General features: G+C 43.6%; 1 protein-coding gene across 3 annotated transcripts; it reads right to left on the bottom strand.

Annotated features, from left to right (window-relative positions):
- Nucleotides 1-804: 804 nt before the first annotated feature.
- On the bottom strand, nt 805-18,857 carry LOC118835866 (alpha-enolase-like). Of its 3 annotated transcripts, XM_036743153.1 has the most exons (13): nt 18,294-18,431; nt 16,162-16,308; nt 14,643-14,736; nt 12,460-12,555; nt 10,302-10,360; nt 7,679-7,748; nt 6,161-6,294; nt 5,470-5,692; nt 4,509-4,706; nt 3,951-4,152; nt 2,551-2,659; nt 2,212-2,270; nt 805-1,267 (listed from the first exon to the last, which is right to left on the bottom strand). In XM_036743153.1, exons 3-13 carry the CDS (start codon nt 14,725-14,727, stop codon nt 1,198-1,200), a joined length of 1,305 nt encoding a protein of 434 aa, XP_036599048.1. In that variant the 5' UTR covers nt 14,728-14,736; nt 16,162-16,308; nt 18,294-18,431; the 3' UTR covers nt 805-1,197. The 3 variants fall into 3 exon arrangements, with proteins under 3 accessions (XP_036599048.1, XP_036599047.1, XP_036599049.1); XM_036743152.1 differs by lacking the exon at nt 16,162-16,308 and having other exon boundaries at nt 18,294-18,857; XM_036743154.1 differs by lacking the exons at nt 10,302-10,360; nt 16,162-16,308 and adding an exon at nt 10,683-10,741 and having other exon boundaries at nt 18,294-18,402.
- Nucleotides 18,858-27,769: the final 8,912 nt, after the last annotated feature.

The raw sequence follows: 27,769 nt of genomic DNA, 5'->3' as shown, positions 1-27,769 counted from the left end.
CTGCCTAGTCTCACCCCACACTGTTACCAAAGGGATTTCTCTTAAACACAGATCTGACCACATGACTCTCATAATTCCCATAATGTCCCTGGATCAAACATGAACTTTGTCATTTTGAGTCCCACAGGACCCAGCCTTAACCTATCTTTCCAGCTTCGTTGGACATTCGAACCTCCAGGATATACTCAAACTGAACCTGTCTGCTCCTCACAATTGGGACAGTGTGGCTTTCATTTCCCAGTCGTCCATCTTTGAGATGCAGCTCAGGCACCATTATCTGTTCTAAATGAAGCCTTTCCAGATTCTCCCCATCTCCCAGTCCTCACCTCTCCAACTACTTTATATTAAATTTTGTGCTTGCAAGCTTTCTATTTATGCTTTTGTACATGTATGTTTCCCCCACTAGAACATAAACTAATTGCAAGAGGGATCATTTCATTTTCTACTCTGTGCACGGCAGACATTTACTAGAAATAATCTTACCAAGCCATATAAGTCTTTTTATATGGCAACATGTTTAGCCTATCTAAGGAAAGAGTTGCTTTTTTCCTGTATCAAGACAGGCCTCAGAAACCTGCAGGGCCACAGAGCTCTTCATCTGTCCCCAAGGGCTTCTTAGTCTTTTCATCTTGACAGTCTTCCTCACCTTAGTCCAAAGATTCTGCCCCCAAATTCCCATTTCCATTGGCAGCACCGTCACCATTCCTCCTACCACTTACCAGTCTTGACTTTTCCATCCCTGCCAACCCCATCAGTTGCCACATCTTGTTAATTGCCCCCACCCACCCCAGAGAGAAACAAACATTTTCCAGTGGGTTACTGAATACTTTTATTCTGCACATAGAAGCCACTAAGGAGCTGGCCTGTGGGCTCATCGGGACTGCATCACAAGGACAGGGCTCCACACATCAACACCAGGGTTGGGGGTGAGACCAGGTGATTCTATCCCAGTCACAAGATGATAAGGGTTTTCCGACAGAGAACCAAACATCAGGTCATCTCTGGTGTAAGACAGTTCTAACGAAGCAGTGAGAACATCACAGAAAGGTGGAAGGGAGAGGGAAGTTGAGCAGCGGAGGCCCCTGCGCCCAAAACAAAACTGGTCTAGTACTTGGTGCTGCCCACTCTTAGGGCAGGAGCAGACTTCTACAGAGGTGACTGGCACCTGCGAGCTCATAGGCCTCCTGGTCACAGAGCTTACTTGGCCTGAGGGTTTCTGAAGTTCCTTCCAGCAAATTTAGCCTTGCTGCCCAGCTCTTCCTCAATTCTGTGGGGGAACAGAAACACACAGAGAAGTGTAAGCACGGAGAATGCCAATTCATCACACTTACCAACCATCTGTATCTACAAGAATTTAATGCCTGAAGCCAGTCAGATCCTCGTTATTGGGTCATGGATGACTTCAGCACTCTTAGGGTATGGAAAGCTCAGAAGACCCTCCAACAGTCTATCAAGCTTCTCTATCCCTTTGGAATCAGGCCTTACATAAAGCTCCTGGATGCAGTTTGTCTGTTCTCCAATACATCCTACACAAGTGTTTGTCGACTCCTTCCTACCTGCCACTGTCAAGCCTTAAAGATGGAGAGATGGTGAAAAGATCAGGTATGCATGGAAGTAGGCAAATGAGGAAAGAACACATTATAAACAGTCAAAAGCTCTGGCCACAACCATGATTTTTAAAACCTCTGACTCGGGAAAGGCTCAGGGTCTGAGGAAAAAGAGAGCTAGTTTAACCTAGAAGATTAATTTTGAGTTTTATAATCTTCCGGACTGAGAATATGCACATGTTGAATTTAAAAACCCTTACTGAGTTCAGGGTGCCTCAACAGGGGGAAGAGGAATGTGCGACAATGCTTGATACAACTGCCCCATCTTAACAACGAATTAGAGGTCCCTTCCATGATAATCCGGGTCAAGAATGATCTTTGTTCATTCTCTTAATCACCAGAGGGTGGCAGCAGCATAGAGAGGAGGGACTCTCCTGAAAGTTCATTAAAAAGCAATTAAAAGCTTTGTTGGGGTTAAATGTAGTAGGAGTATTTTGCGCTTTCCTACAGAACTTTGTCAGCAAAGAAAGCAATATGCAGAGAAAGCCAACATTTACTTGGAGAACTGACAATTCTAAGAAATCCTTTGCATTTACAAACAAAGCCTTGGAAGTTTTTTCCCCTCCCCAAAGGCCTCTAGAGGCGTTAAAAAGCATCTCCTCACCTGAGAAGCTGGTTATACTTGGCCAGACGCTCAGATCGGCAGGGGGCACCGGTCTTGATCTGAAAGAAAAATCAAGTCAGGAGTAACATAAAGACTTCTATTCTGAGGACAAGCCCAATGTTGACTTGGATTACACAAATGACCTATTGGGAGAAAGCTAGGGCATCCTGCCCTTTAAGATGACAGAAAGGCAGAGCTACATAGGGGTAAGATAATGGCTACCTTATGTGGGTCTCTCTCTAGTTAAATATAATTACACTTCAGAAGTCCCATCATGCAGCTAGCTGAAAAAGCATTACACAGCAAAAGTTAGGCACTACTTTCAGAGGAAGTCCTCACCTGCCCAGTGCAGAGGCCCACCACCAGGTCTGCAATGAAGGTATCTTCAGTCTCCCCAGAACGATGAGAAACCATCACTCCCCAGCCATTGGACTGGGCCAGCTTGCACCTAGAGGTCACACAAGAAAATGAAGCCAGGGTAACAATCCTTTGTATTTCTATAGGGATTATTTTCTAATGGATTAAGAGAATTGAGAGGTACTCCCAACTTATTCCTAGGAAGTAGGTACTTTTTTCCTTTCAGATTTGGGTGACGTGCATGATAGTTCAGGGAACTATCAGCAGATCCAGGAATGTGAGAGACAAATACGATGACTCAGGACTATTTAAGACAGAAGACCTGAGAAGTCATGAGGGAGCTAAGAACAGAATCTAGGCCCTGGCTCCTAAGTCAATATCCGACACCTCCCCTTGAATAATTATGCACGTAACTGGAAGGCAGTAGAGATGATAATTGTCTATCTCCCGGGAATGGATGACAAGTAGATTCCCTCTATAATGAAAGAGAACTCGTCTCAATCTGAAGCCCTGGGTTAGTTTCAGCACTGCCACAATGGGGCCTCAGGCAAGTCACTTAAAATTTCAGTCTGTTTCCTCATCTTTAAGAGGACAACACACTACTTTTTACCTAACAGGATGCTATGAAAAGCATCAACACACACAGAAGTCACTTTATAATCTAAATCACTACCAGAGTTCCACAAACTGTTGAATAAATGAGTAATTTATGGCTGGCAAAGTCAATCAACTGCTGAGTGAAATGCACAGGAATAGTCTAGGCCCAGGCTGAATTTAGCACAAAACACCTACTGTCTGGTTGGGCCCTAGGCTAGATTCTGATTATCCTCAAATTCTTAGGTCACATAGCTAGTACATGTCAAGTGTCTGAGGTAGAATTTGAACTCAGGTCCTGCTGACTCCAGGGCCGTTGTTCTATTCACTGTGCCACCTAGCTGCCCCTATCCTCAAATTCTTGATACCGGGGCAGCTAGGTGGACACATGTAACTAGCTGTGTGACCTTGGGCAAGTCACTTAACCCCAATTGTCCTGCCCCCCCCCCCACCAAAAAACACCAAATTCTTGATACCAAAGGCAAAGACTCTTTGAAAGTTGTTACTTCAAGCTTATTCAAAACTTACCCTTCTCAAAACTGCCATTCATATCGCACTATTACACAACAGTTCACACATAAAATCTCACAACAACTTTGGGAAGTGGTTAATATGGCTATTAAGATGAGGAAACAGGCTCAGAGGTGAGGTCACCAGGTAGAGGAATCTCAAGAGGGCTAGGGTGGGTGGTGTTTCCTTTCTCCACTGGATAAGGATGCCTGCTTAGAAGCCTGAGTCCTACTCTCTCCCTGCAGAGGTTATTTCCACTGTCCCCGAACAGGACTTACGCCTGGAGAGATTCAGTCACGGAGCCAATCTGGTTCACTTTGAGGAGGAGGCAGTTGCAGGCTTTCTCGTTCACAGCCTTTTCAATGCGCTTGGGATTGGTCACTGTGAGATCATCCCCTACCACCTGGATGCCTGCAGTAGCAGTGAAATCCTTCCAAGCTCCCCAATCATCCTGGTCAAAGGGATCTTCAATAGACACCACTAAGGAAAAAAGAAAAGGAGAATGTGGATAAATCTCTATGTGCTTCCACAGCGTTATAATTGTGCTTTACAGAAACGACCCAGGGATGGGCATCTGGATAACCCCAGCTGCTGAAGTTCATGAGCTGCCCTGCCCCATTCTGTTTCTTAGTCATTAAAAAACCTGGTGTCCCACAGCATCACATAGACTTTTTATAGAATCGTAGAAAGTAATCCAAATCATGGAATCCAAGTCCATCATTTTACCAACAAGCAAATTAATTTCAAGATGTTAAATAGTTTGTTCATGGTCCTGTAGCTGGTATACGGAACTACCCCCCGGGAATGGTGGAACACCCCTATCAGGTAACTCATACCGGGATAGTCCTTGACGAAGCTCTTGTAGAGGTCCCCAAGCTCAGAAGGGGAGATGTATCTGCTGGGATCATCAGGAGACTTGAAGTCCAAGTCATATTTCCCAGATCGGAAGAATTCTGAGGCAGCGACATCCATACCAATTACGACCTTATCAGCGTAGCCAGCCTTACTAATAGCAGACTTGAGCAGGTCCAGAGCTGGAAGAGACGGCAGCAGCAAAGGAGGTAAGAAAACACTGGCAGGTGAAAACAAATTTCACTTCAATGGGCATCAAGCAGGGAGTTTAACAGGGAGGGCAAGAGACACTCTCTCCACAGAACTTCTCCCGCTCCTGGTTCCAGTTACCTTTGCTCTCCCTGCCTTGGTAATGAGAAGCTGTTTCTAACTGAGGGTAGCGTGGCCCTTAGAAGGTCACACAGCAGGAAATTTGGTAAGGTCTTTAAGAAACAGTCTTCCCCATCGACAACTGGCCCAGATTTATAGCTCAGGAACAGCTGCATTCACCAAGCTACAGTTACAGTAAGCAGCTGAGATCAGCCCTTTCAAAAGCAGCAGTTTAGATGAATCAGTGGCTGAAAACCCAAGAAAAAATACAAGTACTGTGGAGGTGGAGGCCTGAATGCCAAGTGGCCCAGCTGTATCAGCACCCACAGAAAAACGTGCCTTCTGATGCAGCACCTCCCTGATGAGTTATTCTTCAACGGAAGAGGGAAGGAAGTGAGAAGAGATAATAAATGTAAGGATAAATAAAAAATAAAAATCATATTTTTATACTCAATGAAGAGCAAAGCCTCCTAAGCAGTCTGATCTTAAGTCTGAAAATGATAACAAAAGAGCCCAGGCAGCAAAGCGTAAGGCTAGCCCCAAAATAGGCAAGAAGAGTACCCCCAAACCCTTCTGGAATAAAATCATGTCAGGCTATAAAATGAAGTCAGCTCATTGCACTCCAAGGTTCTTTACCTTCTTTATTCTCCAGGATATTAGGAGCAAAGCCACCCTCATCCCCTACATTGGTGGCATCCTGTCCATATTTCTGCTTAATCACACTCTTCAGGTTGTGGTAGACCTCAGCTCCAATGCGCATGGCCTCCTTAAAGTTTGCCGCTCCAACAGGGAGGATCATGAACTCCTGCATGGCCAGCTTGTTACCAGCATGGGAGCCACCGTTGATCACGTTGAAGGCCTGTGGAAAAGTAGAGACAGATCCACTTAATCCATCAAAGGATCTGCCCTAACTATTCTAGGGTTCAGAAAGGACAAATACTCTTGGTCAACGCTTGAGCCTTGACAGGTAGCACACCCCATGGTTAAGGTCCTGGTGCTATCTGTGCTGGGATCATCCCTCCCAAAGCACTAAGACATCTTCTTGTATTACCTCTATAAATGCTGCATGGAAAGACCCATAAAAATAAACCCACTTAGGGCCCAGAAAATATAGCCTGCACTCATATAATAGGGCTTTAAGGTTTGCAAAGTGCTTTACAAATATTATTTCATTTGATATTCACAACAATGTAAAGTGGTAGTGGTGGTTGTTCACTTAGGAAAAAGGGACTTGCCTGTGGCCATTCTAGGTGGAATTTAAACCTAAATCATGTGACACTTTCTCAGAATACGTTCTGGGCCATAAAGAAACGAAGAAGTAACTCACTGGAACTGGAAGGATGACTTCAGCATTGCCTGCAAGGTCAGCAATATGGCGGTACAGGGAGACACCCTTCTCAGCAGCTCCGGCCTTACAAACAGCCAGAGACACTCCCAATATAGCATTTGCACCAAATTTAGCTAAAATGGCAGAAAGGAGAGCTGTTAAATAAAGCTCATCTTCTGAAAGTTACCCATCCTATTACCAAACTTTGTCATTGGCTGCCTGTTACTAGAGAACACTCTCTACAATTCAAGTTAATATTTGGTCTATGATGGAGGTACTGAAAAATGTTTTGTGGGAGAGCATGTATGTAGTTGTTCTCCATGTTATTAGCTTTAAGAAATGTACAAACTGGAACCATCCTAGTCTCACCTTAACAACCTATGCTAAATAAATGTCTTAAGCAATCATTTCTGATGATAATCCTCTTCATGACCTCCAATCCTCTCCATCCTCCAAACCTTTTCTAGACCACCCTCCCTTCCCTGTCTTAACCCAGTCCCAGTTTACACTATTCTCTTACTCTCAAATTTCTCATCCCCTCATCTTACTGCAGACCACACCTTGTCAAACCGCAAACCAGAATCCCTCCCTCCCTCCCACTGATGTGTTGTTGAACAAAGCTGGATCCAGTACAAACTGAGGTTATAGTATCACAACTAGGCCCTTCTTTTCAATTCTCACTCTCCACAGCAGCCTCCTCCCACTTTCAGTCCACTTTCACATTATAACCAAAAGAGACCATTGGACAGGAGTTCTCTTCTTTCCCGCCCTCATCTCACGTGATTAGATATTCTATTTTTCTTCCACACCATTCTCAATGAAAAGTCAGAGTCCAACTGCTTTATACACATCTTTGATCTCATTCCCTTCCCTCTCCTCCCAGGAGTGGCCTCTCCTGTCACCCCTGTGTTCTCTAATCTTCCATCTCTGCTATCCTCTGGTTCTTTCCCTAATGCTTACAAACATACCCATGTCCTCCCCATTCTTAGAAAAGGATCCTACCATACTTATTAGCTATCACCCTTTAGCTCTCTTCTCCTTCTTGGCTAAACTACTTCAAGAAAACGTTCTTTCTTTCACAACATGGAAATGCTTTGCATGACTGCACACATATAATCTATACCAATTGTTTACCTTCTCAAGGAAGGGAAAGGGAAGAATCTGGAACTCAAAATTAAAAAACAGATGGAATGTTAAAAAAATTTGTTTACATGTAATTGAGGAAAAACGTAAAAAGAAAAAACAAACAAAAATGAAAAAATCTATATTCCATAATTCTACTCCTCCGTCTTTCTAAAAGTTCTGCAACTTGGCTTTTGCCCCTATAAATACACCCAGCTCTCATGGTCCCCAAAAAGCTGAGGTCTTGCTGTCAGCACAAGGCTATCTATCTAGGGTGCCTCCATCTACAGAGTGATTGGGCAAATGTTCTTCACAGAAGACATTGTTTGTGTTTGTCTTCAGATATAGAGAATTCCATGCCCTTTTGTATTAAGTTCATCAGTATAAGCGACTCACATTTATTTTCAGTGCCGTCCATCTCTATCATCAATTTGTCGATCTTCTCCTGCTCCACAACATTCACTTTCTGCAAAGTAGAAAGAAAAAAAGTTTCCAGAAAGGAATAACTTTTGCCACTTCACCAGTGGCTTCTGAGGCCTGAAGATGGCTGAAAGAACTGCTGGCATGGGACAAAGGTCTAACAGGATCACAGAACTGGAGGGAGAAAATCTTGAATCTCATCTGGCACCCTCCCTTACCAAGACCTGAAAAATGACCTGAGGGGAAGAAATGGCCCCAGAACTCTGGATCTCAGATTCCCTCCCTCTGTTTGGTACGAGTTTTAAAATCAGTTATGAGCGGACATCCATTTATGTCCAACGTGCACAGGCTATCAGTGGGACTTGTAATATCAATGACATAGGGGATTCTTCGTGAAATTTAGTCTCAAGAGGGCTGCTAAGATGGAGCACTAAGAGACTGAAAGACTTGCTCAGGATTACACCGCCAGTGTCAGAAGTGTCAGAAGTGGGACTAGAACTCGGGCGTCTTGGCTTTGAGGCCAGCCCTCTGTCCACTTTACCACACTGTCTTACATGGAAAGGAGTCAACCAATTAACTATTTGCACTTCTCTTGCTATGGGAGACAAAGATGAGGTCCATCTCTATTCTTTTCTATAACTGTCCTCCTTGCTGAGAAGTATATACCAGATTCTTATGAATTTATCTTGTATTACAGGGATAATAGTTAAAAGGCATGCCTGATGCTCTCAAAAAACACGAAGTCTAGAGATACAGACATGAGATTGTGAAATCATATGACTGATTTTCAAGAAATGGCAGCATCCATCCATTCAAATATTTTCCTTCAAAGTGCTTACTCTGGGAAGCATTATGCTTATTCCAATATTCTTATTTCACATTTATTTTAGGGCTCTTCTGGAAATGACTTTAGAGTCTGCACATTCTATCTCTTTACTTCTGCCAAATCAGTGTAAATTTAGGCCAGACAATTTTTGCACAGAGTCAAAAGTCACTTGGAACCTAATCTGATGAACAGGTAATTAATCAAGATGGGCACAACTGGTTTCGGTTGAAGGGCAAGGGAAACCAACAAAGTGACCATAAAGTGACAACAGTTGGTTTTCTTGCAAATTGTAAAGCCTGGAAATTAACTAAAAAAGCCAAACTCAGAGAGTTCTTAGCCTTTTCTGAGCAAAAGAAGCATACCCAGAATAAAACATACATATTATGCTCCAGAATGATGACTTTGAAGGACAACATTCATTTAGATCAACAGACTCTACCATGCTTGTTTAAAAAAAAATTAGTTTAACTCCTTGACAGGTATCAGAGTGGACTGAAGTGGTGGGAAAAGGCAGCATGATGGGGATGGGACTTGAACTGAGCCTTGGACAGTTAGTACTTAAGAATAGGGAATGCACGCATGTCAAGGGGCAGACCTGTACATGCAATCCAAGGCAAAGAGAAGAACATGGTATCTGAGGAGTATAAGGAAACCTGGCTGGTTGTGGGGGTGTACACGGGGGATACAAGGCAGCTGATATAAAGTGAGGCCAGTGTAGGGAGGGCTAGGTTGAAGCATTTGTAACAAATATGGTCAGCAAAACAGCCACGGTAGGTTCTTTGACCAAGGGAATAATATGATAGGGATGTGTGTGTGTGTGGGGTGTGTGTGTGTGTGTGTGTGCGTGCGTATACACATGTGTGTATGCGTGTACACACACGCCACTGGCTTGTAGGACTAATTATTGGGGTGGCATACGGTAATTCACGCATGATAGTAGCTCTAGGGAATGGAGAGGGAAACAGAAATACAAAAGGTATTTTAAAGGCTGAAGCAGTAAAAATTTGCCAATAATAAAAACAAGAGAATTGAAAAGTTATTGAGAAGCCTGTGGTTTCTACCATAGGACAATGGTATAACTATCAAGATAATGAGGAAAGTTGGGAGGGAGAGCCAGTTCCTAAAGTCAGGTTACTTTGTAACTCATTTAGAGTTCAGGGAGTTGAGCAACATTCCGTTTAGTTTATATGTAAGTGAAAGGAAATTTCTCAAGTGTAACAGTAATGCAGACAGGGCAAAAATGTAGGTTTGCTAAAGCAAACAAAAGGTCCTTCAAATACTGCTGGAGTTATCTGATGAAATCTGGTTCCAAGAAGAATTCTGTCCCTGACAAAGAGGGTGGTTTTTCCTTTCTTTCTGCACAAATGATTTTCTTAAGATAATAAATTTTTAAAAAGTTGGTAAGAATGGTAATGATATAGTCCATAAGAAGTGAACAAGTGATTCTAGCTTCCAATTCCATTTTCACTGAGAAAGACAGGCTCTCTTACACACTTCTCCCTCATTTTTAATTCCAAGCAAAGGTCAAAATCCTAGGAAGGCAACTAGATCTATATGCCCTTAGACAAGAGTCTTACCTCTTTAGTGATGTAATCCCACCTGTCATTAGAAGGAAAGCAAAGAGCCAGCCAGATATTAGGTTAGGCTGTAGTGTATTCATGCACTGGATAGAAAATCCCACAGGCTGGTTCCTCCAGCTCTTATGACTTTTAACAAAGAGGAAAGGCCACTGAAATTGGGAATATGATTAGTTAAAATGAGGAAGGATCCTACCTTGCTAACCAGGGTCGGGGCAATAGTTTTATTGATGTGCTCAACCGCTTTTGAGACACCTGGAAGGAACAAGCAAATCAAATCACTGACATTAATACACAGGCCGAACAGGCATTACTAGATGATCACCGCTAATGGTCAGCATGAGGTCTAGATCCACCGTGCCTTGTAAATAGCTTCTCTTTTAAAACGCCCACTTCTCTTTCCCATCAGCACTTTCAGGCTCCCCTGCTTAGCCTGAATATTTTCACATAGGATCCCAAAGAGTTAAAACCAGAGAGCCACCATCTAAGAATGCCTGCTGGCAGGTTAATTGGAAGACCATGCACTGGAAATACCATCTGCAGACAGATCACGGCCAAAGCTTTACCAGTCCATTACCTGGGTAGATAAGGCTGTTGCCAGGAACTCATTAACATATTTAACCGGTCTGGAGACACCTGACCAGGCATAAGAGTGACAGAGAAGGAGAAAAGGAAAAAGTAAAACACTGAGAAAAGATCAGACAGCATAGGACACAAAGCAACAAAAAAGCAGAAAAGGAGAAGAATGAATCAGGATCCTCGGACTTAGCACTTGTTCGACAAGTATTTATTTTACCTCCCTTTGAACTGAGATGATCTTGTGGAAAGAGATCAAGGAATTTAAGCTGTTTAATTGGAAAATAATTGGATGCTCTTTGATATGATCTTCCCACTTTCCTTTCAGTAACACAATATGCCCAACAACAGCAATAATAAAGAGCTCGCTTTTCTACAGGTTGTATTTGTCTATGATGGGCTTTCCTCCAAACCCCCACTCTAGTAGGCCAGTGATCTGCTGCAGCAGGCACAGCCCAAACTCAAAATCATCTCTTCTGACTCTAAGGTCAGGTTCTTTCCACTGCAACCTTCCTTCCAGCAGAGAGCAGAGATTCTTTAGGGAGTTTCATTTGCTCCTGGAGCTATTATTCCCTAACTGAAACATTAATCCTCACTGGACTCTGCTTTTGTTTCTAGGGAAATCGTTGCAATTCAACAAACAGGAGAATTAAGACTTGCATATGGAATGAGGAACCCTTGTATAAGACTCAATTCAAAGGAAGATTTCTTATAACAGAGGAAGGGAAATAGAGAAATCTAAACTCTTATAGTACTGTTCTCTTTTAAAAACCAACAAAAGTAGGAAGTCTTTCTCTAAAAGATTTACTTTCATGAACCTAGTTCCAATTTCCAAACTCTACTGAGTCATCTTTGCAAACCTGCCAGCTAAGAGATCCTAGCGTCTTCACTGCCATGGCACCGCGCCCCCCCCCCAATTTTATTTAAGAAGAAGAGACTATGTGGGTTGCTGTAATGGAAATAAACACGTTATATGCAATATATGCATGTTTACAGTAGGTATGCCTTACCTAAATACTGTTAATTCCACAAAAATGTAAGGATAGGTGGGCAAGGGGAAAAGCTAATGGTGGTGCAGGGTCAGGAGAGAATGAATGGGCATAACTAGGGGTAGGACCTCAGGGTACTCTAGCCTTGAGATGGGGGTGGCAGAACTGCCAAGGTGGCCTCAAGTAGGGAGAAGTCCTGGAATAGGAAAAGGGTCAAATCAAGGCGTTGAATGGTGGGTGGCCTCAGGGAAAGGGCCTCTAAAAAGCTTCTGGAATAACCAGGAAATGAATTCTTGGCCTGCAAACAGGAAAATGCTATTTCAACAGGATAGGATACTGTCCATTTCTAAGGTTAGGAAATACAGAGCGTACTACATTTGGCCATGTTATCTTCTGCTAGAACTACAAAAAATGACTTGCTTATGGAATTTACATAGACGATTTTGGTTTTACTTTAAAGAGGTGCTAAACCAAAATGATCAAGTCTCCCTTTCATACACATGCTTAATTTTAACAGGCTAACCATAAATGCATTACTAATTTTGCAGGATGTTATTGATCAATAACTACAGAATAGGAACTAGCTAAAAGACACGTTATAGGATAAGGGACACAGTAAAGATGAGAAATGTCACGATCTACACACATGGTCATCACTCATATTGAGTACCCAGCTACAAACACAAATAGGTGAACAATATGGAAAAGGAGTAACAGTAGCAGCTCCTGTGGCTTAGGGGATTCCCAAGAGTAACGCACCCAGCATGGAAGACAGTGAGGTTGTCTTACCCTTCCCCATGTAGCGGGTCTTATCATTGTCTCGGAGCTCCAGGGCCTCATGGATACCGGTAGAAGCCCCACTGGGCACAGCAGCTCGGAAGAGACCTGAGGGGTGTTTTCATTTCATTTTTTGGGTGGGGAGGGGTGGTGGTGGAGGGTGGGGGAAGGAAGAAAGAAAAGAAAACAGTAATAATCATCTAGGTGTACATCAAAAAGCCATGCCAATAGTTACGTCTCCCACTCACAGATGGCAGAAGTGAGAAGGAAACAATGCTCTTTGCACTTCCCTGTATCAATTGAGAGGGTTCACCTCCACAGAAATCTAGTTTCCTCTAGTCTCCCCTAATACTCATCCTTATCAGGTCCAAGTATTACATCATTTACAAGGCTACATTTAGGGTCATGTACAGTAATAGGCTTGGAGAAGAGCCTGGGAGGGAGAGAGCGCTGTGGTTGTAGTGCTCTTCAATCAAGCTGAATCAGGCAGCCAGTTTTCAGTCCTAAGGCCGGTTCAAACATTCATCAAGCAAGCTCATTCAACCGTTCAGGAAGCAAAATCAGCTCAGCTGGGCCAGGGAACAAAGTCTATTGTGATTGCTTATTGCATTAGGTCCTGGCACAACAGGAGGTCTGAAGAACTAAGATGGAACACCACCAAAAACCGGAGCAGACAAGAAAAGGCACAAAGCGTGGAAGTAATGGAACCTGCAAAGAATCTCAACTATGCATTTCTACAGCTACAGAAAGCCAGTTGGTTAGGCTCATGCCTACAGAGGACTAATTAAAAAGGGAAAAGTGAGGAGGGGCCCTGGTAAATCATGTTTTAAAAGTCCATTTCAAAGATCTGGATCTAAACCTGTAGGCAGGTGGGGTATTTTAGGCAATAACTGAGTGTGAGCAATTGAGGGTTTCCCTAGGAAATATATGCCAAACTAGTGGGTATGTCTGGGTTATAAATGCCAATGGCTGACAAGCAGAAAGAGTTAAAGTACACTTATTTTAAGCTCAGATCTAACATCTAAATTCACCAGGAAATTTAGAACTCTCATGCTTCCATGGGCTCCTTTCTAACTGCCTAAAGGTATGCATCCCCTTATGGCTCCAGGCTCAAGTCTAACCTTTTTCCCCCCACCTTTTTAAAAGTTCAATTTATTTTCCTTTGGCCAGTTTAACCTTCTGACTAAAGAGAGCAGCCTCGAATCAAAGAGATGCCCAGCCTACGTGACATGAAGCATGCATATCCTAAAGACATTTACTGAGCATGCCTACCTCAGAGACTGGTTTGGTTTAGCTACAGAAGGCAGTTTGTGGTCAACTTCCTCATAAAGGAAGGGGCAAACTGTGTCAATGAAAAGTGGTAGATTACACAGCCCTTTTTTGGTAAGAAGGAAAGAAACGGGGGTAGGAAAAGCAGAAGAGGGAAGAGGTTTATTAGACAAGTTATGGCTGACAGTGAGAAGCCTCAGTTCTCACTAACCAGCAGTATGCTAAGTAATGCCAAGGCCCAACATCTTTCAGAAGGGGTAGTTGGGAAAAGAAGGGAGAAAACAAAAGGGCTCCAACTCATATTTTACTGAAGTAACAAAACCTCAATCCTTCTGCTTCCTGGGGAGACCTGCAAGAACCCTGTGAATCGGCACCAGGCACTACAAAGTTTTGATGGGAGTTCTGCCATCTTACTTCTGTCCCTACTTTGGTTACAAAGCAATTAAGGGCTACATTTTAAACCTGTAAATACTTGGCTTCTTTCCTGTTATGTCAAACAAAGACAAATCCAATTGGTGCACTCTGAATTCTGGAGGGAAAACGTTCTTGTGTCTAGCCTTGCTTTCTCATCTCCTTGTCTCCAAAAACTGAGTGAGGATAAGTTGAGCACACTTGGAAGCACCAAGTAATGTTCTCGTGTGTGCCCCACCCCATTAGTCATCCACAAGCTATAGCTTACTCATATGTACCAAAGAAGATTTTTCTTACACACGAGGAAGGAAAAAATCATTTATTAAGTGCCTACTATGTGCCAGGTCTGTGCTATGTAACTAAGAAATATCTCATCTAAAGTGTTAGGTTTGGTTTACATTTTAAAAACAGACTTTTTTAACATGATGAAAAAGTAGCCAGTTTACACGAGGGTAGTGGGAGGATGGAAGGAGGCAGGAAAAACTGGGGACCAGACAGGTAAATGAGGTCTGCACCTTTTTCAGTGTAGAGATCAACTTCAACAGTGGGGTTTCCACGAGAGTCGAAGATCTCTCTTGCTTGGATCTTCAAAATAGACATGTTGAGTTTCTGTAGAGAAGAAAGTTGAAAGAATCAACACAAGTTGTCCTTCAGTTGTAGTTCTAAGAGATAAACGAACCCTAGCCTCAGTAAGGAACACAAAGGCATGCTTCTAACAAGGCAGCCAGAACAGACACATATATTTATAATCCCAGGAAGCAGGTGATAAGGGCCAGAGGAGTAGCACAAACCAAAAGTTTTATAGGAGTACAAAGGTAAAGAGAGATCATTGCCAACTGGAGTGATCATTTAAACTAGATTTTGAAGGACGGGTAAAATTTCAATAAAGGATAGGAGGGGAAGGAATTCTATATGGGAAGATGCATAGGTAAAGAGCTGCAAGTAAGGTTGATTTGGGGCCAGCCTACAAAAAGGCCTTAAATGCCCAGCAAAAGACTTTGGACTTTTCACTAGAGGTGCCTTTGAAAGTTTGCAGACCAGGGAAAAATAAAATGAAAGCAGTTTGTCAGGAAATGAAGATTAAACTGGCAGGGGTAGGGCAAGTCTATATGCTGAGAAGTACAGGAATTGTAATGCCCTTTATAGTTAGGGATTCCAACAGTCCAAGCTTGGGATAAGAAAGTCAGGAATTTGAGTGGTAGCGGTGTGAATGAAGGGACCAAAGTCTGAAGCCTGGGAAAAGAGAAAGATAGTGGGGCGAAGCTGAACACCTGGGTTCTGGTTGTGGCTGTCAACAATCTCTAAGTCACTTCAGGGAGCTGGACTACAAAGATACAGTCCTTGCCTTCAATGAAATTACATTCAGTAAATATCCAACAGAAAATCATGGAGCTCAGGAAAATGCCTTAGGGTGCTCACTGTGATTTTCTCCCACCAGTTATGTAATAACAATCTAGTGGTCTTTTTTGCTACTGATCAACTGCTTCAAGAGCATCAGCTTCTGAGGTCTTCCCCATGTCTTGGGTGATTTAATAAATTCTAGGCAATTTAAAAAATATACTCACATAACTTTTTCAAGAGGAGCAAGTAATAAAACTTAAGAGAAAGGAACTGTGGTGTAGGAGAGAGCTAGCAGGCTCAGGAGTCAGAAGATCTAGGTCTAGGTTCTATATCCAAGTCCCACCCCTGGCACATCCTGGCTGTGGGACCCAGCCTTAACATTTAAGCAACTTCTAAAGATGTTAAGAAGCAGAGAAAGTGCCAACCCACATGGAGAGTGAGGTTTCTCATCAGGAAATCCTTATATAACAGATCCAGTTTCTCTCACTTCAAACTGAGAAACGCATTACAACGTGTAAATGGGAATTATGACTTGGGAATGATATAACCTTGACACAATGGAATGTTTACAGAAAAAAGGCTGTTCTTAAAAGTTGGGGGAAAAAGAGAAGAAAGGCCAAATGAGTCAGAACTACTGACATACAACTTTCCCCTAGTGGAAAGGAGAGGAAGTGCGGGGAGGGGACACCTCACCTCAGCAGCTCCACGAGGCAGCTCAGGCTCCAATTGTTCCTAATCCTCACCAGGGCCTGCACCAACTGCAACAACTCAGGGAACAGAGGAGGGATGGCAGGAATTCATGTCCCCAAACCATTCTCGAGCTTGCCTGTCCTCCCCCATCTTCTCGGGAATGTTTGAAGCAACAAATGGCATGGCAAATGGAGACAATAAGCCACTTGTTGGATCCTATTTGTCTAGACTGCTAAAGGATTATCATTAGCAAAGGTAAAACACCCAGCTAACTTCATGCCATAACGATCATTTTAAAATTCATTTCTAAAGGACTCAGATTATCAGACTGTAGTACAAATCCAACTTTGTTTACATTAATTATATTTTGGTTAGGTAAGTTAAGTTATACTCTTTTAAAATGGCCCTATACCCACTCTAATTTCATTTTAAAGTCTCACAGCACCCTATTTGGGGGGATTATAAGACAACAGTGTACTTGGGGCATCGAGGCAGCACAGTGGACAGAGTATTGGGCCTGGAGTTCAAATTCGGCCTCAGACACTAGCTGTATGACCCTGGGCAAGTCACTTAACCCTGTTTGCCTTAGTTTCCTCATTGGTAAAATGAGAGCCGGAGAAGGAAATGGTAAACCACTCCAGGATCTTTGCCAAGTGATCCCCAAATGGAATCACCAAGAGTCAGACAGGGCTGAACAACCACACAGTTGCCTTAGGCACTGTATGGGGGAGAGGGCATTTGTATTTACTGTTTTTCTAGAACACAGTTTTTGTGATTTGCTTTTTATCTCTGGATTGAAGCAGTACACTAGGCAAAGTCATGGCCTAACTTGTGAGCCAGAATAGAAAGTTTGCCAATAGGACTAATCAAGAATATATTCAGATGAGAATGGTATTACAAGAGAGGAATTAATAAAAAGGTCCTTCCAATGTAAACTGTATATTCCAGACACTAAGATGAGGCATTCTGGCTGGTGCAGTTTGGTCAAAAATAAGAAATTATTTGCGGTTATAAGTTCCAGTTTATTCCAAAGCAATCTAGCTGGACACCAAACCACTGAAATGCAATCATTGAGCCAGCACCAATCACTGTAACATTCTAGACTAAGAAGGCATTGGGGGAAGGGTATCCTATTCACAGCCCCTTCCTCCATTTTAGGAAAGGGACTGGTTTTATAGACCACGAGGTAGGAAGAATCGACATCTGAAAAGACCTGTTTCAGTTCACAGAACAGAAGCTTAAATGGGGGGGGGGGGGTGCGGGGCGCCTTAGGAAAGGAACCCACCAAAAAGGACTCCACTGCCTCTATTTAAACTTAGTCACTTGAACTTCTAGGGGCCTTAGTTTCCTTATCTGTAAAGTGAGGGGCATGGCTAATGATTATGATCTATATTTAGAAAAAAGATCACACCCCTTTCCTACTTCCCCCCAAAGATGGGCACTTGCTACTGATAAATGGGCACAATTACCCAAACTGCTCTCTAATTTACTCCTTTCCACTAAGTCCCTTTCAAATGCTGACTTCTAACAATTACTCTGAGGAATTAGGACCACTTTAAGGAATTACTCTATTCCAAATCCTACAGGGATTACAAGAAATCATTCCTAGAGATACATCTTAATTCAGAGTCCACTTCCCCGAGAGAAATAAATCGTGTGCCTTGTAGATAAAATACCAGGGATCTACTTATTTCTCCCCCAAACTGCAAGGGAAATTTGTTCACTCCCGCAAGCATCCTATCTACTTCTTACCCCCTCGTCTCATCTACTTAGCCACATCCCCGCAAAGCCAACCCGCTAAGTCTCTACCCAGGCCCCCCTCGATCTGGGTGACCTTGAGTGAGGCGCAGCATTCCTATGGGCCGCAATTTTCTACTTTCTTAAAAAAAGGGGTGTGTGGCCGAGATGACCTCTAAAGTCCTCTCCCTAAACGAAAAGTTGTCCGACTCGAAGGTCTCAAGGGCCCAAGGGGAGCTGCCCTTCGCAGCGGGCAGTGGGAGCCACAGTGGTCCACGGGGAGGGAGATTTGGGCCAGCTCGGGCGAACCCGAAGGAGCGGAGACCCCCTTCAACCCCTCCCCCCGAGCAGAGAACCCTAGCAGGGGTGACGGCCCACGGCTGCCGAGCGCCCTTTACCTGGATGGGGCTTCCTCCGCTGGGCTCAGAGAACAGAGACCGAGGGGTCTACGTACACCAAGAGGGAGCGTTAAATGGGCGAGCTCACCCCAGAGAACCCCTCCTTCTTCCCGGTGGCTCCTCCTCCTTTTCCTTCTCGCTCCCCTAGCAGCGCCTCCTCCTCCCTCCAGACTTCCGGTCCAGGCTGGAGGGGGTGGGACCTAAGCACCGCCCCCTTCTCCCATTTGCCTATCCCATAGCGCCACCGACTGCGTGCTCCCTCCTCCATTGGCGGAGTGCGCAGTCCCTCTCGCCGCAGGCCTCCTGATTGGGCAGGCGAGCCCATGGCCGGGGCAGGGTTGCGGCAGAAGCGGGTGCCGCTTCGAGCTTGGTCCCTCCCACAGAGCTAGGGCGGAGGGGAAAATGGGGGGAGGGGTCGGCCTGGGAGCTCACGTACTGTTCGTCCGGCACGATCTTGGTCCCCTCTCTTACACTTTAAAATGTCCACCAGCCCTCCAGAGACACTGGCCCTATTCCTCCCTCCTCCACCTCCCCCCACCCATGCCCCTCCTTCCAGTCGGTGCCGTCTGCGCCTGCGCAGCGGTCAAACCGTTAGGCCGGCTCGCTCTAGCGCGGGGCTATTTATCTTTCACAACCTCCCCCACAAAACAAACAAACCAGTCCCTTCATTCTCTGGTGGGAGCACGACCCACTTTGTCCCCCAAGCGAGGGCCAGGAAAGGGACTGACTGACAAGCTCGTTACTGCAGCCTTTCAAGGGCGTGCGGGACCTTCTAGGATGGAATTGCTGCCGGGCCCTTAGAACGCACCAGCTATTCATTGTGGCAATGGAAAAACCCCCGCCCCTTAGATCCCAGCCTCTCGAGCGGCAGCCTGAAGGGACGCGCAGGCGCAGCGGCCATGGGCGAGAACCGCAGTGCTGCGTGACTGAACTAACGTAGCACCCACCGCGCTCGCGCTCGCGCTCGCGCTCGCGCTCCCGAGTCAGGGGGGGGAGGGGCGGGAGAAAAAAAAATGCTCGCGCGTGCGCAGGGGGAAGGACGGAGGAAGGAGAAGCCGGCTCCCGGTTGGCTGGCCCACGTAGGGCATAGAGCAAGTCGGAGAGCTCCGCTCTTGTCCACCACCCCTCCCCCCACCCCGGGCCTGACCCTGGAGTTCTTTGACTGCCATTGCAGCTCATGATAAATTCTGGCTTGAGCTGCATCTCAGCGTCTCCCCAAATCCAACCCTTGTCGGCGCAAGGTTCCCCTCTCCTACCCAACCTGGTCAAACATCCGTGCCTCGAAGACCAGGCACCCTAAGCTGCTTGCATGTGAGCTCCTTGAGGGCAAGGCCTGTCTTTAGTAGTTCTTTATATCGCCAGCACCATGCCTGGCATGTTTAATAAAAGTTTGTCGCTTGACAGACTGACGTTCTGTCTTTTCACTGCTCAAATTGTTAATTTCGGCTTCCGTGAAGCCTAAACTTGCCTTGTTGCAGCTCGTTGCATGCATTGCTCCTGTGCGGTCAAAGAGAACAAATCTGTACCGTTTTCAAATGCATCCTTGAAGACAGCTAAAAGATTGTCTCTTCTCTCCCCGCCCCCACTTTTCTGCGTGCAGAACAACCCATTTTCTTCAAACTGATCCTCTGAGCTCAAGGAGCTTCAGGATGCTGACAGTACCCCTTGCCACAATATCCAGATTATCTGTAGGGACAGGTACTGGAGATGTAGATTTCACAAGTGTAGGGAGCTCTAGGGTGAGAGAACTGCCATCTACCAATGCAGGTTGGCACTTGGTAGAGAGTTGTCTAGCTAAAGCCCCCAGAAGTTGTGACTTGCCCAGGGCCACACAGCCAGTATGATTCAAAAGTAGGAGGCCAGCTCTCTATCCACAATGCTTTATTTTTTCCCCTGAGGCAATTGGGGTTAAGTGACCTGTCCAGAGTCACATAGCTAGTAAGAGTAGAGTTGTTGGAGGTCACATTTGAACTCAGGTCCTCCTGACTCCAGGACTGTCTTTATTTACTTTGCCACCTAGCTGACACTGCTTCATTTTTAACTACCGTAAAATGAAAAAAAAAATGGAGGGAATTCGACAACTCAAATATTTATACTCTTCTCCTCTATGGTGTTAATATTATGGCTATCAGGGAGATAAAGATGAAGCCACTCTTTGCCATTATTGTGCTTGTTAGGAAGTATGTGTCAGAGAGTCAACTTGAACCCAGATCTCCTGGACTTTGAGGCTAGCTCTATCTGCTGCCCTCTCTTATCAACATCCTTCCTAAAAATGAGGTGCCCAGAAATGAACATAATAATTCAGTAGTAGTCTGAACAAGGCAGAGGGCAGCAGGACTGGCTAACCTGTCCATCTAATTCAGCAAAGCTTTATAAAGCCCCTAATATTTGTAAGACCTTGTGCTTAGCAAAGGTGACAAGGTCCATAAAGGTAAAAAGCAGCACAGTCTCCCCCCTGGCTCTTACAATGGAAGAATGAGGATTTGACAATCCATATAGATCAGTATGGTTGCTGTTGTTGTTTGTCCTTCATTCTCAAAGAGGACCATGACATCAGGGAGACGATGTCATGACATGCAAGTCAATTGGATTTAAGTGAGGCAGGGCTGTGCAAGGTCACCAGCCTCACTTTCTCCTCTGGAGCCATATGGGTCCAGGGGCAGGATATAGATCAGGACAACTGGAGATGGCCCCCATGGTATGAGGCACAATGAGATGGACAGGGCAAAGGAGACAGCCTCCCAGACTGTAGGATCTTTGAGGATCATAGATTTAGAGGTGGAAAGGACCTTAGAGGTCATCTAACCCAATGCCCCTGTTTCACAGAGGAGAAAAGTAAGGTTTAGAGAACCTTAGTGACTTGCTCTGGGGTCACACACAGGCAGGAAGTAATAAAAGGGACATTCAGGTCTCTGACTCCAGAGGACTCCCCATGTTCTTCCTAATAAGTGGCACCATACCACTTATTAGGTGAGCAAGCATAAGCAATTTATTACCAACGAAAGAAAAAGGTATTTCAAAGAACAGAAGGCTTACTGGGGGCTTGATAGTGTCAGGTGCCACGGGAGTCAAGAAAAAGTTGTCATCGTTTGTTCTTCATTCTCAAAGAGGACCATGACTTCAGGAAGCTGATGCCACAACATGCAAGTGAATTGGATTTAAGTGAGGCAGGACTGTGTAAAGTGACCAGCCTCACTCTCTCCTCTGGAGCCATCTGAGTCCAGTGGCCTGATATGGATCAAGACAACTAGAGATGGCCCAGGATGCAATGAGGGACCTTGGCTCTTTTAAGCTAAGGTCTTTAACAGGTCTGTTTGACTGAGGCAGTACCCATTCAGTGATTAAGGCTAGGTAAGAAATGAGGCAGAGAGCTGAGAAAAAGGTCCAGAAAAGGGGGTTTGTCTTCAAGACAGTTTCAGTAGAATGGAGGTGGGCAAAGGATCATAGATTTAAAGCTGGAAGGGACCTAAGAGGCCATGAAGTCTAATGCCTCCATTTTTCAGATGAGGAAACTGAAGGCCAGAGAGGTTTGGTGACTTAAGCAGCATTATACAGAGAAGAGTCTGAGGGCTTCCGGACCACGGGCTCCGCACTCTGCTTCAGCACGTTGCCCCCTCGAAAGGGAAGGGGATTGAGAAAGGAATTAATCTAGAAGGGGTGGGTAGGGTTCCTCTCTCCCCTATCCCTAATGACCGAGGTCAAAGGCATCAGCAAAACGTACGTTTAAAATGGACAAGAAAGAAAACCGGGAGCTGGTGTGGACCCTCAGTAGTCAATGACAAGGATGGGAGGGAGGGAACCTCTTTTAAACTTTGGACCATGCCCAATATCAGGCCACACTGGGTTCTGTAGATAGTCAGGATAATAGCTCATATAGCTATAATTGTCTGAGGTTTGCAGAGCATGTTCCCTACCCCCAGCCCTTCCCAAACACAATGCTGTGGGTTAAACGGTGCTAGTGTTATTCCATTTTCTAATGAAAACACTGAAGCTCAAGGGCTAAATGACTCCCCCAGGGTCACATAGTTTAGAGGTGATAGTCAAATCTGGTTCTCTGCCTCTCAATCCATTGCTCGGGTTCAACCATGCCCCAGTTTAGGCACTTAAATGTTTGCTGCTTTTGTCAAATGCATTGACCTTTTAATCTGACTTTGAGGGTCAGCCTGAGGTAGTGGAGAAATGAGTCTTAGTGGTTCTCTGTAGTTGGTGTATGCCACTCTGCTACTAGCTTCCTATGTTACTTTGGACAAATGATTTCCCCTTTCTGTGACTCAGTTTCCTGTTCTCAGAGATCACCAAGTCAGACTAGATGTTCTCAAGTCCCTCGCAACTTTAAAACTCTATGGATGAGTTCGTGATTTCACAATTTAGGGCCAAGCTCAGTTCTCTATTCCTAAGACTCCCATGAAATCAATCTTCTGTGAAGATTAATGAATTTTGCAAAAGGTAAGACCTGGAAATGGAATAATTTCCCTGTACAATTTGCACATCCAAGCCCAGAGGCACATTGAAATGCAGGCTTAAAAGGTGAACAATATCCTCTGTCCATCTGGCAAATAAAATAATCTGCTAGTTTTCCCTTCCAGCCTGAGATGCAGGACACCAGAAAGATCAGGGAATTAAGACCAAATAAATGGTTTTTACATTTAACAAAAGGCCGGAAAGGTTACCCAGGCTGATTTTTTCAAAAGCAGAATTTGTGGTTGTAGCAGCAAGATGCTGAAATGTCTGCCCCTGTTGAAAAATAACATCCCAGCCCCATGACTCAGCAAGTCATTTTTTGCAGCTGCCTGGATGCCTTGTTCACTCAGGCTTTAGGAAACTGAAGACTTATTATTTCTCCTGTGCTCAAAGCAAGCCCTAGGGGCCCATGCTGAGGTGGTTTCAAATATTCCTTTCTCCTTTTATAGTGCATCCAAAAAGAAAAATAGAGAGAGAGAGAGAGAGGTAGGGCGGAAAAGACACATCAAGGTATGATACAAGGAAGCCTGCTCTGGCAGAACCAGTTAATTCCAGCAGGAAACAATACAGGACAAGATGAGCTCTAGACAGCTACAGTTACAAGTTTCTTGGATACTTACACCACACTCAGAGCCATAACAAACTTTACACGTCAACCTTTCACTTTCTGGCTCTCTGTTGTTAATGATTAGAGATGTCCTCAAAGATTGTCTGAAATCCAGAGGGAGCTTTATAAAAGTCTTACTATCTCTCCCTAGGCATCTGTGTGCTTAGAGTCCAAGATCTCAGCCAGTGGCTGAGAGTGGGACACACCCCGTGGGACACACCCCATTCTGAAGCACTGACTGGATTCATCCTGGGCCTCAAAGGCAGGGGAAAAAAAATCAAAAGAACAGATTAAAGGCTGAATGGCCTTTTGGCAATAACTAAATGGAATTCCTCTTCTCCGTACAAAAGCATTTTGGACAGCGATCTATTCTGGGGTCTGTGAATTTTTTTTAAAAATATTTTGATAATTGTGTTTCAAGCTAATTGGTGTCCTCTGCAATCCAAAGTATCTTATTTGAAAATATTACTCTATACTATTGAACTATAGGAAATGATAATCTCGGAGAAACCTGGAAAGATTTACATGAACTGATACAAAGTGAAATGTGCTGTATACAAAGTAACAGCAATGTTGCAGGATGATCAGTTGTGAACGATTTAGCTATTCTTAGCAATACAAGGATTCAGGACAACTGTGAAGGACTCAGGATGAAAATGCCATCCACTCCCAGACAAAGAACTGATGGTGTCTGAATGCAGATTGAAGCATACTTTTTTTTTACTTTATTTTTCTTGAGGGTTTTTTTTAGTCTATGTTCTCTTTCACAGCGTGATTATTATGGAAGTATTTTGCATGACTATACACACATATACATATATGTGTATGTATATGTGTGTGTATATATCCAATTGCTTGCCTTCTCAGTGGGGGAGTGGGGAGGGAGGAAGGGAGAGAATTTGGAACTCAAAGTTTTAAAAAATGAATGTTAATAATTGTTTTTCCATGTAACTGGGGGAAAATAAAATACCAATGAAGATATTCTAAAAAGGGGTACTCGACACCAAACGTTTTAAGAACCCTTCATTTAGGATCATAGATCTAAAGCTGGAAGGTGCTTTCAAGATTAGGCAGTCCAACTGCCTCATTTTAGAGAGGGACAGAGGAAAATCTGGGCCTGAGATCAATATGATAGGACCATAGATTTCCAATGAAAGGGACCTCTGGAAATTGAGGCTCAGGGAAGTGATTGGTAGAGCAGGTATAACTGGGGCTCTCCGGCCCCTACTTCTTCCAGACCATCTTGGTAACACATTGCCAATACTCAATTTACTAGTTTTTCCACATTCTATGCATGTGTTTTAGAGTTGTTTGTTTTTTTTTTGTTATTTTTTGACTGATGCACAGAATCCAATTGGACACCCAATTAATAGTCTCTACAAGGACAAGATTACATTCCTGATGACAGATTTAGAAGGATCTTTGAGGTCACCTCTTCATCCTCTGAAATCATGGCCTTGGCTTGCATCGGAATTAGCACTTCACAATCAGTAACATCAAAATGCCATTTCATGTTCCCTCTTTAAAAACCAGTCTGCTAACTCTAACTCTTAACTTGACTTTCAATCTCAAGCCTCTGGGCCTTAGCTAAAGTTTGGCCTCTGCCTAGAGTACTCTCTATCTTCACCTCTGGCTCTTGGAATCTCTGGCTCCCCAAAAGGCTCAGCTCAGGTGCCCCTTTCCCTCCCCTCCATTTGTAAGCATCTGCCTCCCACACTTCCAAACTACTTTGCATTTACTTTGTATATGAAATTGAGGACAGGCATATGTATTGAACATCTTCAAGATTGTTCATCTAGAAAAGGCTAAGTGGGGATCTTCTTCTTTGAGAACTGTGGTTATATGTAAGAGAAGTGCCTTGGGGAATATAAACAGAGAGTTCTCAAAAGAAATCTTAACAAATTAATAATAATAAGCAAAGTATTAACAACCACATGGAAAAATGCTCCAAATTACTAATGATAAGTTAAATGCAAATCAAAAAAACCCTGATGTTTCACCTCACTTGCTGCAAACGGGCAAAGATGAGGAAAGATTAGAATAATATTCAAGGCAGTTGTGGGAAGATAGTCATACCAGGACATTGTTGGTGGACTGTGAGCTAGTACAACTATTTTGGAATTATGCAAATTAAGTGACTAAAATGTCCAGTTCTGACCTAAAGATGCCACTCCTAGGGTTATACTCCCAGGAGGATAAGAATAAGGTCCCTAATTACACCAAAATATTTAGAGCAACACTTTTTGCGAAACAAAGTAGATGCCTATCAACTGGAAAATGGTTCCAGGGGTGGGGAACCTGCAGCCTCCAGGCCAAATATGGGATTTGTTCAGTGAAGTTTGGATTCAGTCAAAGGGCTGTACTTGAGGCCCTAGAGGGCTGCATATTGCCTCAAGGCTAAAGGTTCCCCACTCCTGGGCTAAACAAATTGTGTTATGTAAATGTAAGAGAACATTACTATGCTTTAAGAAACGATGAATGTGATAAATGCAGAGATGCATGAAAATATGTACATGATCTGATACAGAGTAAAGTAAGCTGAACCAAGAAAACGATGCACGTGACTACAACAATGTAAACAGAAATTACAGTTACAAAAAACTCAAAAGTTAATGTTGTGAAATTACAAAGGATAAGCAGTTTACTACAAGAACAGAATAGATATGAGGAAATACCCTTCCCTACCCTTCCAGAGATGGTGGGGGGAGGGGGGAGAAGGGGGGGTGGGGGGGTGGTGGTGGTGTGAACAAGTGTGGTATGATGCACAAACTGTCACTTCTTTTGATGTATTGATCAGTTTTGGTCTTTCAAAAATATTTGTTTGATTTGCATTTCTCTAATCAATAGTGATTTAGAGCATTTTTTTTTCATATGACTATAGGTATCTTTAATTTCTTCCTCTGAAAACTCCCTGTTCATATCTTTGACTCATTTCTAAATTGGGGAATGACTTGTATTCCTATAAATTTGACTCAGTTCCAGTTAGATATGTACTCAGTTAGATATGAGGCGTTTATCAGAGACACTGGCTGTAAAGATTCTTTCCCAATTCTCTCCTGTCAGATTGGCTAACATGACAAAACAGGAAAATGATAAATGCAGGAGAGGATGTGGGAAAATTGGAACATTGTTACATTGTTGGTGCAGTTGTGAAATGATCCAGCCATTCTGGAGAGCAATTTGGAACTATGCCCAAAGGGCTATAAAAATGTTCATGCCCTTTGACCCAGCAATACCACTTCTAAGGCTGTATCCCAAAGAGATCACAAAAGTGGGAAATGGACCAGTATGTACAAAAAGATTTATAGCACCTCTTTTTGTGGTAGCAAAGAATTAGAAATCAAGGGGATGTCCATCAATTGGGGAATGGCTAAAGAAGTTGTGGTATATGAATGTAATGGAATAATATTGTGCTATAAGAAATGAGGAACAGACAGACTTCATTATAACTTGGAAAGACTTATATGAACTGATGTTGAATGAGGGGAGCAGAACCAGGAGAACATTATACATGATTACAGACACACGGTATCTGTAAGGACTAACTTTGATAGACCTGGCTCTTCTCATCAATGCAAGGTTCAAAGACAGCTCCACAGTATTCATTATGGAAAAAGCTATGCACATCCAGAGAACGAATTATGGAGTCTGAATGCAGATTGAGGAAAACTATTTGTTCTCTTTTTTTTTCCTCCTTTTTTGGTTTCATTTCTTCTTTCTCATGATTCATTCCATTGATTATAATTCTTCTTTACAACTGGACTATTATGTAAATAAGTTCAATACGAAAGTATATGTAGAACTTATATTGGATTAAATGCCTTCTTGGGGGGTAGGGGGGAGGAGAGGGAAGGAGGGAGAGAAAATTTGGAACTCAAAAACTTGTGGAACTGAGCGTTGTAAACTAAAAACAAAAAAAAATTAATAAAAAATATTTGTTATATGTGATGGTTCTCTGGAGGGAGAGGGATCTTGGGAGAAACTTTGGTGATGTTAAAAAAGAAAAGACATCAATAAACACCTGTTTTAAAAAACAGAAATGCCTTGCAGAAACTTTTGGAATATGGATAGACATTCTCTTGGAGAAGGAAATGGCAAACTATTCCAGTGTCGTTGCCAAGAAAACCCCAGATGGCGTCACAAAGAATCAGACACAACTGAAATGACTGAACAAAAATGGACATTCTCTAACTGGTTCTGGTTGGGAATGGCCATCTCTTTGATTGGCTGAATAGCTGGAATTTGGAGGACCAGGGTTTGAATCCCAGCTCTCCTACCTGTTCGAAAATGAAGAACAAACAACAACAACCAGAATTTGGGACCCCTTCAAAAGACCAAAGTGTCACCTGTTCTCAACTCCTCTCTCCATGTACCTCTACTCTTAGTTTTGACTCCTTTGGTGACAGGG

This window comes from Trichosurus vulpecula, chromosome 2, assembly GCF_011100635.1.
Source record: "Trichosurus vulpecula isolate mTriVul1 chromosome 2, mTriVul1.pri, whole genome shotgun sequence".
NCBI classification, from domain to species: Eukaryota; Metazoa; Chordata; class Mammalia; order Diprotodontia; family Phalangeridae; genus Trichosurus; species Trichosurus vulpecula.
This window is presented reverse-complemented; position numbering and strand designations above follow the sequence as displayed.

Coding starts and splice junctions, on each gene's coding strand:
- LOC118835866 (XM_036743152.1), bottom strand. CDS start 14,727: ATGTCTATTTTGAAGATCCAAGCAAGAGAGATCTTCGACTCTCGTGGA. Junction 10,361..12,459: donor GACCCGCTACATGGGGAAGG/GTAAGACAACCT, acceptor TGTTCCTTCCAG/GTGTCTCAAAAGCGGTTGAG. Junction 4,707..5,469: donor TATCCTGGAGAATAAAGAAG/GTAAAGAACCTT, acceptor CGTCTCTTCCAG/CTCTGGACCTGCTCAAGTCT.